The following is a 17,377-nucleotide window of genomic DNA, read 5'->3' as shown; positions in this document are numbered from 1 at the left end:
TGAGACACTGTTGAATGAGGATTTAGCATACACCGTTAAAACTGAAGGAAGATAAGTAAAGATTGATTGATGTTGAGCATGCGAGTGAACTTGACAATTTTCCAAGCTGGCTATGAATGGGACTCTATTTCAGCCTAAGTACACTCTGAAGAATTATTAGAATTTCACGTTCTGGTGACATTCATAGAGTGTCCATTGAGTGATGCAGGCATAGTAAAGTAAGAGTTATACTACTAGCTCCTTGTTGCTTGCTAGCCACCAGCCTGTGCTTTTATCTAATAGTTGACTTGCCATTAAGAATTCAGAATGTATTTGAGAAGGGATTGTTTTAAACTTCAGTACCATTTGGAATTCAACTAAAGCCAGCATGAAGGTGGTAAACACTTCTCCTCTGCTTTATTCAGATAGCATGATCCCTGATTTAACCTTCAGTGTTTGTCTTTCTCCAAACTCGTTAATTTGTATTAACAAATGCTGCTTAATATAACTGGAAAACTGTCTTAATTGACATTATTTATTCATGATGGGCAAGTTTACTAGTGTTAATTGTGGGGAAAAGTTGGCATGTGAGGCTAATGCATTCTATTGTAATACTGTATTTTTCTACAGAGAATTGGGTGACTTTGAAGCAGCTATGGAAAGTTTCCAAAAGGCCTTAATATTGAATCAGAACCACATTCAGTCCCTTCAGTTGAGAGGAATGATGCTTTATCATCATGGCAGTGTACAGGATGCTTTGACTGACTTTAAGGTATGCGATATTCCTAGAGGTTTTCCAATTGATATTAAAAGGTTTTTCAGATTCATTTCTCCTCCCACTCAGTCATACAATTCCTAGAGTGCAGAAAAAAGCCCGTTAGCCTATTGAGTCTGCAATGATCCTTTGTCGAGCATTCCAGCCAGATCTGCACCCCATCCCATTTACCATGGCTAATACACTTAACCTGCACATTCTTGGGCATTACAAAGCAATTTTTAGCATGGCCAACCGACAAAACCTACACACCTTTGGACTGTGGGAGGAAACAAGAGCATGTCCGGAAAACCCACCGCGGAGAACATACAAACTCGACACAGATGGTTGCTCGTGGCTGGAATTGAACCTGAGTCCCTGGTGCTGAGAAGTGGCAGTGCTAACCACTGTGCCATCATGCTGATGTACTTTTTGACATTTACTCAGGGTTGGAGAAATTGGAAGGTTTTGGACTTTCTCTCGTATATCAATGCTGCTGTTAATATTTATGAACCAACCGGAATTTTTTGTGATTTGTTTTTCTTTTCCTTTTTTAATGTAGGTGTGAGCTTACATTGGCATTTGACAACAGAGCAGTCAAAACCATAATTGCCTTGTAAACAAAAAAATTGACTCAAAAGTTGGCATGTATCTAGTTTTTTTTCTAATTCATAATGAAGAGCTAGCTAGTCCCAACAAGCCTATGTATGTGCATAAATTTAAACATATTTCATCATACTTTAGAGAACTGTTGTAGCCATTTGACCAAAATGCCTTTTCCCGATGATATTAATGTGAAAAATGTGATGTTGTGTCTGGCATCCAGTTTTCCTCAACATGTCCAAGGTGACAGCAAAAAAATGGGAGTCTTGAAATTAGCAGAAAGAGATGTGATGATGCTTCCTTGTTAGTTACAAATCTCTCATCTTGGGATTCAGATAATGCCAGATACTGAACTTAACTTGCATTTGTTGCCTAAATCACTGAAAAGATTCCACCACAGACCTGACTGCCTTTTTTAATGTGTAGATTAGATTAGATTCCCTGTAGAGTGTAAATAAGCCCTTCAGCCCAACAAGTCCACACCAACCCTCCGAAGAGTAACCCGCTCTTACCCATTTCTCCTGTGACTAATGCGACTGACACTATGATCAATTTAGCATGGCCAATTCACCTGACCTGCACATCTTTGGACTGAGAGAGGAAACTGGAGTATCCAGAGGAAACCCACGCAGACAGTCACCCAAGGCTGGAATTGAACCCCAGTCCCTGGTGCTGTGAGGCAGCAGTGCTAACCACTGAGCCACCGTGCCACTGTGATGTTTTTTGATTAGTCTATCTTTGAGAATCAAAGTATTTCATTTTATTTTGATGGTCTGAGCCACAAGGACATTCTGTTGCCTTGGTCCAGGGTATTTACTGCAGATTGATTTAAACAAAATGCTTTTAATGAGACTTAAAGCATCATACTTTGAGAGTTTAGATCCCTTGGTACATTTTAAATGTGCTTAAATATCCATATCTTTGCAAGTTTGCTTTCTAGTTAGTGTCAAATTGCGACTAACATTGCATTAGCCCAGACCTTAAACACACAGTGTAGCTATATCATTCAATATCAAAAAAAAGGTCCCTTACTTCCCTGTTAAACTATCAGATTGTTGTGCATCGCTATGGTTTTAACCCTCACTCTCCCCTTCCTAATAGTCCAGCTAGTGGAGTTGTCAGTTCACATCCCTACCACAAGTCACTGAAAATAGCTTGACTCCAGGATTGTTGGTGTGAAGTTTAGCAGTGTACCCTGCTGCTTCCAGTGTTACGGTCTCAACTCTGTTAATCATTGTATCAGTTTCTATGTTTGTCAACTCCCATTTCAATAAGCTGCTCCAAAACCATGCTGCTTCAAATCTGGAACCTCTCATTCCACTGCAGGTATTTCATGTGTCTAACCAGTTGCTTACACTGCATATTTCAGCTTTCTTTGAATCTCTTGAACCATGAATGCTGTTTCATCTTCTGACTGTAATACTACATCTGGTTTATGTTTGAAGCACGGGTGAAGTGTCTTCTCTTCTAAGAATTGCTGTATATTTTAAATGTGAAGATCTGTCTACTGTTCTTTCAAACACTCCTAATCTCTTTATTAATCACATTGATTTCATACCATTCCAGCATCTAATGATTGCAGTTTGTTGTTCTCTACAGTGGCTGCACAAGTGCCAGACAGACCTTGCATCAAGAGAGGCCCTAATCATGTCCACATAACAGTGAATAGCATTGCTATTTCTGAATTGCCCACTTTCAACCTGATGGGGACTACCAGTGATCAGAAACAACCAGAGCAGCTGTATAATTACTCCACCTATAAAAGCATACAGAAGGTTGGGAATTCAGAGCAAGTAACTAGGCTCTTGACTCCCCAGAGTCTGTCCACCTGTAAGGCATGCATATGATGGAATGGTCTCCCATCGCCTGGATAAGTGAATCTCCAACAACACAAAAAAAAAGTTTGACGCCCTTCAGGGCAAAGCAGTCTGTCCGGTGGCATCACATTGATAATCTTAACGTCTTTCACTCCTGAAGCACAGGAGCAGCAGTGTGTAACATCTACAATTCGCAATGTAGCAACTCGCCAAGGGTCCTTTGGTAACACTGCCCACATTCACGACCTTTATAACCAAGATGAATGAGGGCAGTAGATGCATGTGAACACTACCACAGCACGTTTTCCTCCTCTGTCATTTCTTTACTCTCCGAGTCAAAATTATGAAATTCTCTTCCAAGCAATACCAGGGTCAATGTAAACCACACAGCCAACAATTCAAGAATGTAGCAAAACACACAGTTCGTAGGCAATTAGGGACGCGCGCACATGCACACCTTGACGTATTGGCCAAGGCTAGCTCCGTCATTTATGTGTGCATGTGATCCCACTCCTGTCTTCAGACATCTCCTATTGGATTTGTTGGTTTTGCTGCTAAAATCCTAATTTGTCTCCAGCTATCTTATCGATTTGTACTATTTTTAATTGATTTAGTTCACTGCTACCTATTGTTATGGACCAGATGAAATCCCCTCAAAATATGTTAAGATGATTTAGACCCTAACTTTTCCTTATTTTAAAGTTACGTGTAAGGCTTTGCCTTCGAGATACAATTTGATTAGTCAAACTCCTCAACTTTTAAGTGATACACACTTTATTTTAACTGTAGTTTAAAAACATAGACAAAATAAAAATAAAATAATTGGCTTAACTATGACGGCTATAACTATCAATGTTTCACAAAATAATACACCGCTTATTAATTGTTCGAATATAGTAACATCCCTTAAACGCACTCTTGGCAAAGACAAATTCAGTAAAATATATTATCTCACATGCAATTCCAGCAGCAGGAAGACATCCCCAGCTTTTAGCTGTAACAGAGAAAGGAATAAGAGCTTCCACATCAAGACACCAGCAACTGCTGAAGACTAAAATTTAAAAGAAATTTGTTTCTGTGGGAGTTTCATGCCACCTATTCAGGCTACTTCTGTTGTTCCAACTTTAAAATAAAACCCAAGGCCTCCCAAGCTGTGTTCTTTATTGGCTTTGGAGAATTCTGCTCATCACCTCTGTTTCAACCTTCAGTTTAAAAAAAAGCCAGAACAAAATGCACCTCCTAAAGCCATAGTGTCATCATATCTACCTCTTGTCTTATGCATATTCCAGCATATTGTCTATTAACAGTCCTCTCTCTTTCAACTGCTTTTTTGTCTTTATAAAAATTTTGTTTTTTAAAGTGGTTAATTTTCTTTTCCTTACAGTTCATCCTTCTGCTTTTCAACCTACTGCATCCATTGACCTTCTCAAATTTGCTTCTTCACTGATGTATATTGGAACTCGATCAGCCTGCATGTTTAGGTGCCCACTCATTGTTTTGGACCAATTGCAGCACAATCTTATCCTTTATAGTCTTCTACAAAGCACATTATGTTCACTGAAAAATACACTCTGGGGATGACTGTTACTTTACGCCTTGAATTTGCCATGTGTTGCAAACTTCTTAGTGAAGGACTTCGGTTTTAATGTCACCTCTGCATATTTTACCAATTTATCACTGTTCTCAATGCTGCTACTGCCCATTATTTGTGTTAGTACTGAGAAAGAACTAGGGATCAGTTTAATATTGTTTAAATATCTATTTCTGCAAATACTACCACAGAATTTGTGAAGTTTGAGAAAGTAACTCAGTAAATGTGCTTGCTTCCTTTTTTCAAAAAAAATGTAGGGGTGCCTGCAGTTGGAACCATACAATGAGGTTTGCCAGTACATGAGAGGCCTGGGCCATGTTGCTATGGGCCAGTTTTATGAGGGAATTAAAGCTCAGACTAAAGTGATGTTGAATGACCCACTTCCAGGTCAGAAAGCAAGTCCGGAGTTTCTCAAAGTGAAATACCTCAGAGGTGAGTTGCGCTCTGTTATGCTTTAAGTCTAATTTTCCTGATATATTTTTTGACAAGTACTTGCGGATATTTTGAATGTATTTCTCCCACCATATTGGGAATACTGAACAGATCTTTCATTCCAAGTAAATCATTTGAAATGTAGCTTAACCATCAGATCCATTGTATTCATTAAATGTTATGTCACTTCTTCATTATAAAATTTGCTTGTTACAATGTTCTTAGGAAATATATTATAATTCAAATTACTGAAGGTTTGTATGTTTTAAAGAAAAGCACTAGTCCAATTCTTAAATAGGTGTGTAACATTTTTTTGAACTTTTTGGTGCTTTCACAATTGTCTGAAAGTGTTGATGAAAGAAATGGAGAGTGAGGTACCAAAAAAGGGCTCTTATTGCAGATGACTGGTTGATTATTTAACCTGGTTCTCAATTACATTTAGATACTTCGGGGAGAAAATGAGAAAGAAAGTAAGTGACAGCAGGAAAATGAGAAGGAGCTGGTAGCTGATATTGATTTGAGGTGAGGTGGTAATGTAGAATGGTGGTAATATAATAATCTAGAACTTGAGGCTAATGTTCGAGGGACGAGTTGGAATCCCACCATGGAAGATAGTGAAATTCGATTTGATGAAAAATCTGGAATTAAAACTGTCTTAATGATGACTGTCTAACCACTTGATTGCAGTACAAATCTATTAGATTCACTAATATCCTTTTGGAGAAGGAGATCTATCATAATTGGAGTCTGGATGACATATGATCCTAATGTGGTTGACTCCTAACTGCCCCCTCTGCAAGGAGAGATGGATAACAAGTGCTGGCCTAGCCAATGATAGCCACATTCCGTGAGCAAAGTTTTTCTTAAAAAAAATTCCAGAAGTCTTCTATAGGCAATTGAAGAGTAAAATATTTTAAGAGGAGGGGTGCAGCTGATTAGGGATCAGAAGAGTGATCTACAAATGGATGAGGGTAAGATAAGTACTTTACCAAGGCAGAAGATATTGCCAAAGTCATAGTGAAGGAGGAGATAGTACATGGGCTAAACATTGGTCGAGTTAGTATTTGAAAGGCTGGCAGGATACAAAGTTGTTATGTAATCGTACCTTGATACAGAGGGAAGTGACGATGGAAATTGAAGAGGCACTGTCTGTAATCCTCTGATTCTTCTTGGAAACGGCAGTAGAATTGAGGGCTAGGAGATTAGCAAACACTCGCACCTTTATTAAGCAAATAGTAAAAGGATAAACCCAGCAACTATAGAACAGTCAATTTAACCTCAAAGGTAAGGAAAGGATAACCAAAGGCAATATTGACAATTTCTTGGGGACCAACTATGGATTAATGAAGGAAAAACAACAAAAATTGGTGAAGACAAACCAGTTTAGTTTAACTAACTTGATTATTTGATGAGATAATAGGGTTGATGTGGTATATGTGAATGGGATTGTGGGAGACATAGCAGTTTGGATCAGTAATTGGCTTGATGAAAGAAAACAGAGGGTTGTTGTTGATGGAACATGTTCATCTTGGTGTCCAATTACTAGTGGCGTACCACAAGGGTCGGTGTTGGGTCCACTGCTGTTCGTCACTTTTATAAATGACCTGGATGAGGGCTTAGAAGGGTGGGTTAGTAAATTTGCGAACGACACTAAGGTCGGTGGAGTTGTGGATAGTGACGAAGGATGTAGTAGGTTGTAGAGACACATAGATAGGATGCAGAGCTGGGCTGAGAGGTGGCAAGTGGAGTTTAATGTGGACAAGTGTGAGCTGATACACTTTGGACAGAGTAATCGGAATGCAAAGTACTGGGCTAATGGTAAGATTCTTGGGAGTGCAGATGAGCAGAGAGATCTCTGTGTCCATGTACACAGATCCCTGAAAGTTGCCACCCAGATTGACAGGGTTGTTGAGAAGGCATACAGTGTTTTGGCCTTTATTAATAGAGGGATTGAGTTCCGGAGCCAGGAGGTTATGCTGCAGCTGTACAAAGCTCTGGTACGGCCACACTTGGAGTATTGTGTATAGTTCTGGTTACCGCATTATAAGAAGGATATGGAAGCTCTGGAAAGGGTGCAGAGGAGATTTACTAGGATGCTGCCTGGTATGGAAGGAATGTCTTACAAGGAAAGGCTGAGGGCCTTGAGGCTGTTCTCGTTAGAGAGAAGGTGGTTGAGAGGTGACTTAATAGAGACATACAAGATAATCAGAGGGTTGGATAGGGTGGACAGGGAGAGCCTTTTTCCAAGTATGGGGATGGCAAACACGAGGGGACACAACTTTAAAGTGAGAGGAGATAGGTATAAGACAGATGTCAGAGGTAGTTTCTTTACTCGGAGAGTAGTAAGGGTATGGAATGCTTTGCCTGCAACGGTAGTAGATTCGCCAACTTTAAGTGCATCTAATTCGTCATTGAACAGGCATATGAACATACATGGAATAGTGTAGGTGGGATGGGCTTCAGATTAATATGACAGGGCGGCGCAACATCGAGGGCCAAAGTGCCTGTACTGCGCTGTAAGGTTCTATGTCCTGAAGAAATTTGTTGAAATTCCATGTATCAGACTTGCTAGAAAGTTAAAGTTTGTGCAAAAGAAGGAAAAGTTGTAATATGGGGATAAAGCTGAAGGGGCAGGGCCGATGGAGAAAGTGGTTAACAGGAAATCCTGGGCATCATAAATTGAAGGCGCTTCATGAGGAATCTTTTGTAAAACACTGGTTCAGCCTCAATTAGAATATTGTGTCCAATTCTTGGCATCACAATTTAGGCAGGGTGTGAACGTTTTAGAGAAGATGCAAAAAAAGTCAGGGTTCCAGGGATGATGAACTTCTAGAAGCTGGGCTGTTCTACTTGGAGAGGAGAGATTGCCAGGAGATTTGACAGAGGTATTTACTTCATGAGGATGTCTAGGCAAAGTACATAGAGAGAAACATTTCCAGTGGCTTAAGGTTTGAGAATGAACAGGGATCTATTTAATCTGTTTAATCTATTAAATGTGGGCAATAACATAAACTTTTTTTTAACACAGCAAGTAGTTAAAATCTGGAATGCAGCATCACTGTGTGGTGGAGGCAGATTCAATGCTTGCTTTCAAAAGAGAATTTGATTGACAACTGAAGAAAATTTACAAGATTCTTGGAACTGGACGAGTCAAGTTATGGACTACCAGTTTAACTACTGTTTCTCTATCGAACTGCTGATCATGTGCAGAAAAGCAACTGTCTTTAGTTTCATTTACAAATATTCCTCACCCATCACTATTTGCTGGAAGTTGAACATTGAGTTACAGACAATAAATTAGGTTCCAGTGTAGAGAAGCTGCTAATGTTAATTTTGACTGCATATGTTATGCCCTTCTGCTTTTCTCAATTCTGGTTCTTTACTTCCTTAATAGTTTCTGTAAGCACTTTGTCAATTTCCTTCTCAAAGCATATTTTCATAGCTGTCAGTTGCCTTTTTATCATTGTTTTTGTATGAGCATTGGCACATTAATTCCCTACGAGGATTGTTTGATAGCTGTCAAAAAGAGGTACCTTAGTGGATTTCCTTTATATCTTAGTTATAGGATGATAACTATCGAGCCTCTACCAGTTTCACCATAGCTGTGATTGCCTCTGATTTTTGCCACTTTCTCCTTAAAATTAATATTTAGTTTCTATTTGATTTTTTTCAATACAGCGATGCAGCTGAATTCATCCTGCCCTGTGTGAATACCTACTCATTCATAGAATCATAGGCTAGCTCGCCACTGCAAGCAGCTGTTCAGTCCCTCAATGTGTGCATGTTGTAGTGTGTTGGAACTCCAACATGTGCTGTCAAGGTTATCACCTCAGTTCAGCTCCATGTGTGGGTGACACAGATTTTGAGGCTTACACGCAAACATTTCAGCAAAGCTACTTACAACATTTTGGAGACTTCATTCAGTAGTAATGAATGGACTGGAATTTTAGATACTCTTGAGTAAATGTGGATGCTATTCTAAGCACTTTGCACATTGTTGCTTAACCCTTTTTAGAATATTCACGTTACTTACATGCACATCTTGACCTGCCGGTGACGGAGTATAACATAGACATTGACCTTCCTGGAAATTTCAAGGATCACTGGGCCAAGAATCTTCCCTTTCTTATAGAAGACTATGAAGAACAACCAGGATTACAACCTCACATAAAGTGAGTCTTAACACTGCTGTCTAATATTGTCAAGCCATTGATTATCTTCTTTCATAGTTTGATTTTTATTCGGAGAAGTAGTGAAGCATCTCCGATCGAGCAGTATCTGTGGAGAGAGAAACAGATTGTCAGAACCATGTTTTGAAGAAGGGTCATGCCCGAATGAAGCATTAGCTCTATTGCTTTCTCCACAAATGCTGTGGGCCTGTTGAGTTTCTCCAGCATTCACTTGTTTATTTTTGTTTAGATCTCTCACATCCGCTGTTTTGTTTTATTTGCCACTTGTGTTGGGTATGTATGATGCTTCAGGATGAAGGCGCTTGAAGTAAATGTAGGTATCTATTGCAAGAGAGAAACTCTTCAAAGAATGGAATCAAATGTTCAATGCAATATTAAATGATATCAAAGGTATTAAGATATGGGCATTCAGTATTTGGTTATGGCAAAATTGGAAACTGAGCACTGAGGACGTGCAGTTAGGAAGATAAATATAGTCTGAAGAACCTACGCACGGTCCATTGAGAATAGATTTTGCACTTCACATGATTACTTAACGAAATTAACTAGTGCATAATTAAGTTATGAGTGTGTGTTGCTGGGAAAGTCCAGCAGGTCAGGCAGCACCCGAGGAGCAGGATGCTGCCTGACCTGTGCTTTCCCAGCAACACACTCTCGACTCTGATCTTCAGCATCTGCAGTCCTCACTTTCTCCAGAATTAAGTTACGTCAATCCAGAGAACTTGGTTTCTAACCAAATTCTAACTTGGTTTCAATTTGTTATTGAATTAAATAACAAATGATGTTGGCATCCAAATTTATAAAAGGAAAAATTGAGTGTATCTTGTGACTGGTTCTTTGGAATGCTGTTAGTATTTTAGTGAGGTGAACAGAGGGTAAGTATTTTGGGTTGTGAGAAAAGAAAGTTAGATTTCCCTTCAAATTGTATCAGTCTGTGGTGCTAGACAAATCATCTATTTTGAATATTGTACTTTTGTACTCTTGCATAAACTAAGTTTGATTGGAAATATTTTTTAATCTTAGGGATGTCCTACCTCAGAACTTTGAAAGCTACAATGTCGAAGTCCAAGAGCTAATTTGCACTGCAGATCGCTTGGGTTCTCTGATGCAGTATGACACACCTGGTTTTCTTCCAAATAAAAGGATACACAGAGGTAAGCTGCAAGATGCCCAGACTGAGCAAATGTTTTCAGAATGTTCTGGTGTGCATTTTGAGCCATGTTGCATCCCAGTTGAGTACTTGAATCTGCTCCTGGCCATGGAAGATTTTGTGACCATTTTAACATCAGCAATTGGAGCTGTTATTTTTCGTGCTTTGAGCTGTTGAGCAGCTCAACAAAATCATAGCTGATCATCATCATCAAGTCCACCTTCCCATATTATCTCCATAATCCTTAATTCCCAAAGTACCCTTTGGTTTCAGTCTTGAGTAGATCTAAAATAGTCAGTGTCCGCAATTCGCTGAGTATTTAATATCTAAGATTCACAACCCTCAATAAAAGAACATTTTTGTTGGTGCACTCAATGATAGAAACTCAAAATGCTCAGCTATACTTTGTTGGATTAGCATTGCAGCAAGTTTTCACTTAACTTGGATATTCCTTGAAAAAGCAAAATCTGTACTGCTAATATTGTATTTGACTGTAAACTCTTGTTGCAAATTTACTATGTTCTATAAAGAGCTTGAATAGGCCATTTGGCCCCTCCAGGCTGCTCCGCCATTCAATAAGTTGTGACTATTCTGATTTTGACCTCAACTCCACATTGCTAATACCCCCTCAATGCCCTTTACTCCCTTGTCAGTTATGAATCTATCCCAATAGGATAAGGTGAGGACTAAGTGTGTTGGAGATCAGAGTTAAGTGTGGTGCTGGGAAAGCACAGCAGGTCAGGCAGCATCTGAGGAGCAGGAGAATCGATGAAATCAATGACCTCTTACCTTCTCCCCCACGTTCATCTACCTATCACATTCTCAGCCACCTTCTCCACCAACCCCACCCCCTCCCATTTATCTCTCAGCTTCCCCGGCCCACCAGCTCATTCCTGATGAAGGGCTTATGCGCAAAACGTTGATTCTCGTGCTCCTTGGATGCTGCCTGACCTGGGCTTTTCCAGTACCACACACTCGACTCTGAATCTATCCACCTCTGACGTAAAATATTCTGACCCTACCTCCTCCATCTATGCGGAGGAGTGTTCAACAAGGTAGTAACCTTTTGATAGAGAAAGTCTCCTCATCTCAAGCTTCAGTGGGAGACTCCATATTTTTAAAATGTATCCCTTCAGTTCTAGAATCTCTTAATGTAGAAACCGTCCTTTCAGTATTTATTATGCCACGTTCCCTCAGGACCTTATGTTTTATGCCTGTCGGTCTTCTAAACCAAAATGAACTTGGGCCCAACCCGTTCACTCTTTCCTCATTGGACCTCTGAACTTCACTTGTTCTGTGTTTTAATTCTGTGTGGTTAATAATCCTCCATTAAATGAAAGCAGAGAGAATATATCATTTCTGGTTTACTGTACTTAGATTGTTCTATACAGTTTACAGTGGACATACACCTTTTGAATGTTGTTGTGACAGCAGAAGTTTTTCTTATTGTTGCATCGCAAATCACTGAAACCCATCACAATATAATGGGAATACACGGTGAATTTCATCTGTGCTCCCAGATTGGATCCATTTTTCACACATTAGCTCATCTCCAAGTTGGGTAACTGCATTTGTGCCTCTGGACAAAGGAGTTGGGGTGAAAGAAATCATTGGATTCCTAATTGCTTGAAAATAATCATTGTTAAAATGTATAAATGAGGCACTAAAATCAAGCTTTAATGTTAGGGCTTCTACAGTTAGAGTTGCCAACAGTTACCAATGCGTCTGAATGGAAAAGGAAAATAATGCTGCACCATCTGGCGATCCCATCAGTGAATAATGTTAAAATGTTAATTTCATGTGTGAAAGGTACATAGCAGAGTAGGGTTTAGAGCTAAGGAATAAAACACACAATTGAACAAACCTATATTAGTATTTGTAGCAGAAAATATTTTGTTTTAATTTACAACTCTTCTTGTGTCTCTGCAGCTATGGGGCTAGCAACATTAGAAATTATGCAGGTTGTGCAACGAGCGTGGTCAAATTCAAAAATTCGTGTGAGTGGCAAAACCAGACTCATGCAGTGGAAGGACATGTTTGATATTGCTGTGAAATGGAGAAGGTAATGGTATAAAGTGGTGAAAGGATTCCAACTGAAAAAGGACTTAAACCCATGTAATCCATTCAACCGCAGCATAATTTAGTATTTTCTAAATTCCTGTAACAAAACAAAACTGTAATTGAATAATTATAGCTGTGAACCATCTTAAAATCTAAAGAGGAATGCAATAACTGAATTTAGTGACCTGTTTTCAGGATGTTGATCAATTTTGGCACGAAATATCACAATTCATAATACAAATGCCATCCTTTGACATTGCCAACAATGATGAAAATAGAAATTCTGTTGGTTTGTCTAAGGAAAACTACCTTTTAGCCTTTTTTCAGTGCTGTGCTGCTTGCAGCAATAAGGCCAGAATTTGGATTGTATCTTGGATAAGTGCACTTTTAGAGGTTTTGAAAATAAGATTTGCCAAAATGAATACAAAATTCCCTCAATGTTCCCCACTTGTTACGACATAGGGTAAACTCTCCTGCTTAATTTAAAACCAGCAAAACAGAAAAGACTTATCCCATGTAGTAACCTGTGAAAGTTCGATAGGCCAAGAACTATTTAAAGTAAAAATTAACAACTTTATTTCTTAAAGTATAACAGAGAATAATTAACCATCAACTATTTACAACTCCGTCCTGTAACCTATCACTTACCTTGCCCTTCCACTATACTAATCCGATAAAACTCCCAATTAAGATTTACAAAAACGAAACTTTTTATCTCAAAACCAGGCAGCTTTCGGTTCTTCTATTTGGATCTTCCTGGGTTGTCTTTTCTTCTTAGGGATTCTGCTTCAAAGGTTACTAATTGATAAAGATAACTTTAAGAGAGCTATTTCTCGGGTCATCTTTTTAGATGCTGGTAGCTGGGAAGTTCTCCTCTCAACTGTTCAATTTTCCCCAGTCTTATACTCCCAAAGGATCAGATGGTGTTATTGGCATTTAAGATTGTCAATATACTAAATTCAAAATGGATTGGAATTTGGTATTTTTGGGGGATATAATTTAAATTGATTAGCCTAATTTGAATCTGTTTTGTCATTTCCAGGCATCCAGCTAATTTAGCTTTCAACCAAGTGTTACATTGTTACCTTATTGAGAACACTTGGTGCTATGTCAGGTAGCTCTACCAGGTTTTAACTCTCTTAAAGGTACAGAACATCCACATCTTCACAACACACTGATAAGGTATTCTACAAAGCTGCAGAATGGTTTTGCTGATGTTTCTGCAATGACCTGTTTGTGGATATTAGTTTGAGCCAAAAAGTCCAGAATTCCCAAAGCTTGCTTTGTGATCCACTATATTAGCAGGTGGAAAGTGTGGTAGTTACACGGGTTCAGTAAGAAAGGCATCAGTAAATTGATTGGTACTATAGAAATACAGAAAAACATTCCTTATCTTCCTGCTGCATATTGCTACTGAGTGATACCAGAGGTTAAAACCTGTCGATGGTGGATGAGGACCTGTTTGAGCTTTGATGTGATGATCCTCATGGCGTCTATAGCACACTACCCATCCTTTCAAATGAAGAATATTTTTCAAAAATACTGATGTTCATGTTACCTTGCATTGCAGCACATATTGTTTTCAGGAGGAGATGATGAATAATTTAATTTCACTGTAAGGTAAGTAAGTAAGTAACTGCCATCACCAGGTTCATTTGTTTCTAATGTTGCTTTAATGCTGTCTTTTCCTAAATTTCTTTCAACTTTAAGGTTATGTTGAACTCCAAGTCATACTTGGTTCATGCTAGGAATTCTTCAGTTCCTTATTTGTATTGCCAATTGGATAGAATTTTTGTATCTATACGAAGAGAAACCAACTTTTGCTGGTGTAGCTGCTAGCATTAGCTAATTTAGCCCTCATTCTCGCTACAGAAAGCTCCAGCAAAACTGGCAGTGTTAAACCAAGTTTTTCTAAGCAGTTCACTTCTGGAGTGATTTTTTTTTGTATAAGTTACTTAATTCTTTCTTTATGTTTAACTGTAGAATTGCTGATCCTGATCAACCAGTACTATGGTTAGACCAGATGCCAGCCCAGAGTTTGAGCCGAGGCTTCAATAATCATATAAACCTCATCAGGTACACCTAAAGTTTGACAAAACAACTGAAATCGATTGCTTCAAATCATGGAAGTTTTGAACTCTGCTTTTGAGAATTACTAATTCATTTCATTTTCTGTAACCTATTTTGGTTTTATTTTCCAAATGAAAATTTACTTCCTCACCCTGACCTCATCCTCACCCATGCTGGCATGTAAGGTTAAAGCAAAGACCACTTGGTTTAACAATAAAAAGGTTTCCCATTCATGGAGATCCTGCAGAAAAACTTGCATTGATATAGTTCCATGCAACACCTTAAGATGTACCAAAATGCTTCACAGCCAATTAGGTATTTTGGAGTTGTGCCGGGAAGGTGTAGTCAATCTGAGCACCGCAAGTTTCCAAAATAGCAGTAAAACAAATGACCAGACTGTTGGTGATATTTGTTGAAGATAAATGCTGGCCATTATACCAAAGGGAGGTGCTCAGCACTTTGAGACCCTCCTGACAAGGCAGCTGAGATTTCGGTCTGCGTCACATCCAAAAGGTACCACCTTCAAAAATGGAACAGCCTCTGGATTAGGACATAATCTTCTCAATCTTCTGACTCAAATGCGAGTGTTACTGTTAAGCCAAGGTCAATGCTTTACCCTGAGTATACACTTGGGGAGTGCCATTTTTCTTCTATGATGCTTCACTTATTGTATATAGTTCTGGTCACGACATTGCCAGAGGGATGCCAATGCTTTGGAGAGGGTACAGAAAAGGTTATCCAGGATGTTGCCTTGTATAGGGGATTTTAGCAATGAAGTAAGGTTGGATAGACTGGGCTTGTTTTCACTGAAACACAGGAGGTTCAGTGGCGACCTGATAGAAGTTCACAAGATTATGAATGGCATGGATAGGGTGGAAAGTATGAGGCTTTTCCCAGGGTGGAGCAGTCAATTACTAAGGGACCCGGGTTGAAGGTGCAGGGGCAATGTTTAAAAGAAGATGTGCAAGACAAGTTTTTCACACCAAGGGTAGTGTGTGCCTGGAATGCCCTGCCAGAGGAGCTGGTGGAAGCAGACACAACAGCAGTATTCAAGAAACGCCTAGCCGAATACATGAATAGGAAGGGAATAGAGGGATATGAGTTTGTAAGTGAAGGCAGTTTTAGCGTGGGACGTGAAAATATGTTGGTACAGGCTTGGAGGACTGAAGGGCCTGCTCCTGTGCTGTTTTGTTCTTTGTTTTTAGTGAATTTCGGGACTTTGGAATATTCCTCTGAGGTCTGTGCAGCAGGAGAATGGAGTTGACAATGGGAACATTGGTGTGGAGAGATGTTAACTGTTGAAACTTTGCATATTGCTGCTTTTTGTTGGTTCAGAAATGGGTTGACTTATAGTATATTTACCTTCTCTCCCAGTTTTGCCTTAATTTATTAATCTTGTATGTTTGTGTTGGAGGAGCTGATGGGAAGAGGGGGTGATGTATTATTGTTCTTGGAGAAGAAACATTCATTCTTTGAGCCATCTGTTGCTGTAGCATCTGTGTTCACTAAAGCAAAGTCTCCTGACTCTGCCATTTGGGTCACATACAGTCCACAGTATGACCATTGAAGCCAAGTCTATTTGGTGTTATTGACTGATTTTTCTTGTTTGTTGTTTGTTTAAGTTATGTGAGCCTGAAGGTTTGGAAATAGTTGTTAGTGCAGTTGTCTGGGAGGGGTAAGTCCTAAATCTGAATGTCAAGATCAGTGAGGACCAGCAACCACAACTCTGTGCCTGAGAATAGGGGCATTGATTTAAAATTGTGTGAAGTGTATACACCTATATGACCCATGAAAGTACAAATCCCTAAATGATTGATATTAATCAGCTTGCACCATTGATAGAGCACAGTTTTGCTGCTATGACGCTCCATTACAGTATGGCAGATTTGGGATGAGATGGAATTAATGTTAATCAGGCAGAGGTAGAGAAAATTTAAGATAAGTGTACTATGTGTACACCAAACAATGGGAGCAGATCTTCTTGCCCTCTCAGCTTACTTTTGCATAAAGTGATTTCCTCCTACTGGTCCTCTTAACATATGGATTTGATGTATTTTTCTGTTTACTGGTTTTATACACCCTCAGCTGAAGTTTTGAATCTCTTGTATTCTGTTAATCCTAATCCTATCAACAGTGAATAATTATGTTCTCTCTTCCTTAGGGGTCAAATAATTAACATGCGATACTTGGCATATTTCGACAAAATACTGAACTTTATTAAAGACAGAATTCTTGTTTATCATGGGTAATTCACTTTTTTTTTAAGTCTTGCTGGACAATTTGAATTGTCTGCTAACCTTCCATGCCATGTTACCCTTTAATCAAAGGAACGACTTTAACATCCACATTTCAAAAATACTGTGCATTTGAAGAGATTTGCAACTACACTGGATAGAGTCATAAAGTCAAATGTACAGCATAGAAACAGACCCTTCAGTCCAACTCGTCCATCCCAACCAAATCTAGTCCCATTTGCCAGCACTTGGCCCATAATTTCCCTATCCCTTCCTATTCATATCCCCATCCAGATGCCTTTTTAAATGCTGTACCAGCCTTCACCACTTCCTCTGACAGCTCATTCAATACACACACCAACCTCCGCATGAAAAATTTGCTCCAGCTCCCTTTTATATCTTTCCCCTCTCACTTTAAACCTATGCCCTCTAGTTCTGGACTTGCCCATCCTAGGGAAAATACTTTGTCTATTTACCCTACCCATGCCCCTCATGA

General features: G+C 39.2%; 1 protein-coding gene across 2 annotated transcripts in view; it reads left to right on the top strand.

Annotated features, from left to right (window-relative positions):
• The window catches only part of ttc13 (tetratricopeptide repeat domain 13), a 63,028-nt gene that overhangs the window by 27,894 nt on the left and 17,757 nt on the right, over positions 1–17,377 (top strand). For both annotated transcript variants that reach the window (XM_072580405.1, XM_072580406.1), the window contains exons 10-16: positions 610–751; positions 5,002–5,176; positions 9,192–9,348; positions 10,390–10,520; positions 12,446–12,578; positions 14,561–14,653; positions 16,809–16,892. In XM_072580405.1, the coding sequence (XP_072436506.1) occupies positions 610–751; positions 5,002–5,176; positions 9,192–9,348; positions 10,390–10,520; positions 12,446–12,578; positions 14,561–14,653; positions 16,809–16,892 (915 nt within the window). The remainder of the gene's footprint in view (positions 1–609; positions 752–5,001; positions 5,177–9,191; positions 9,349–10,389; positions 10,521–12,445; positions 12,579–14,560; positions 14,654–16,808; positions 16,893–17,377) is intronic.

Source organism: Chiloscyllium punctatum, chromosome 11, assembly GCF_047496795.1.
Source record: "Chiloscyllium punctatum isolate Juve2018m chromosome 11, sChiPun1.3, whole genome shotgun sequence".
Lineage (NCBI taxonomy): Eukaryota > Metazoa > Chordata > Chondrichthyes > Orectolobiformes > Hemiscylliidae > Chiloscyllium > Chiloscyllium punctatum.
The sequence above is the reverse complement of the archived record's forward strand: the minus strand, read 5'-3'. Positions and strand labels throughout refer to the sequence as shown.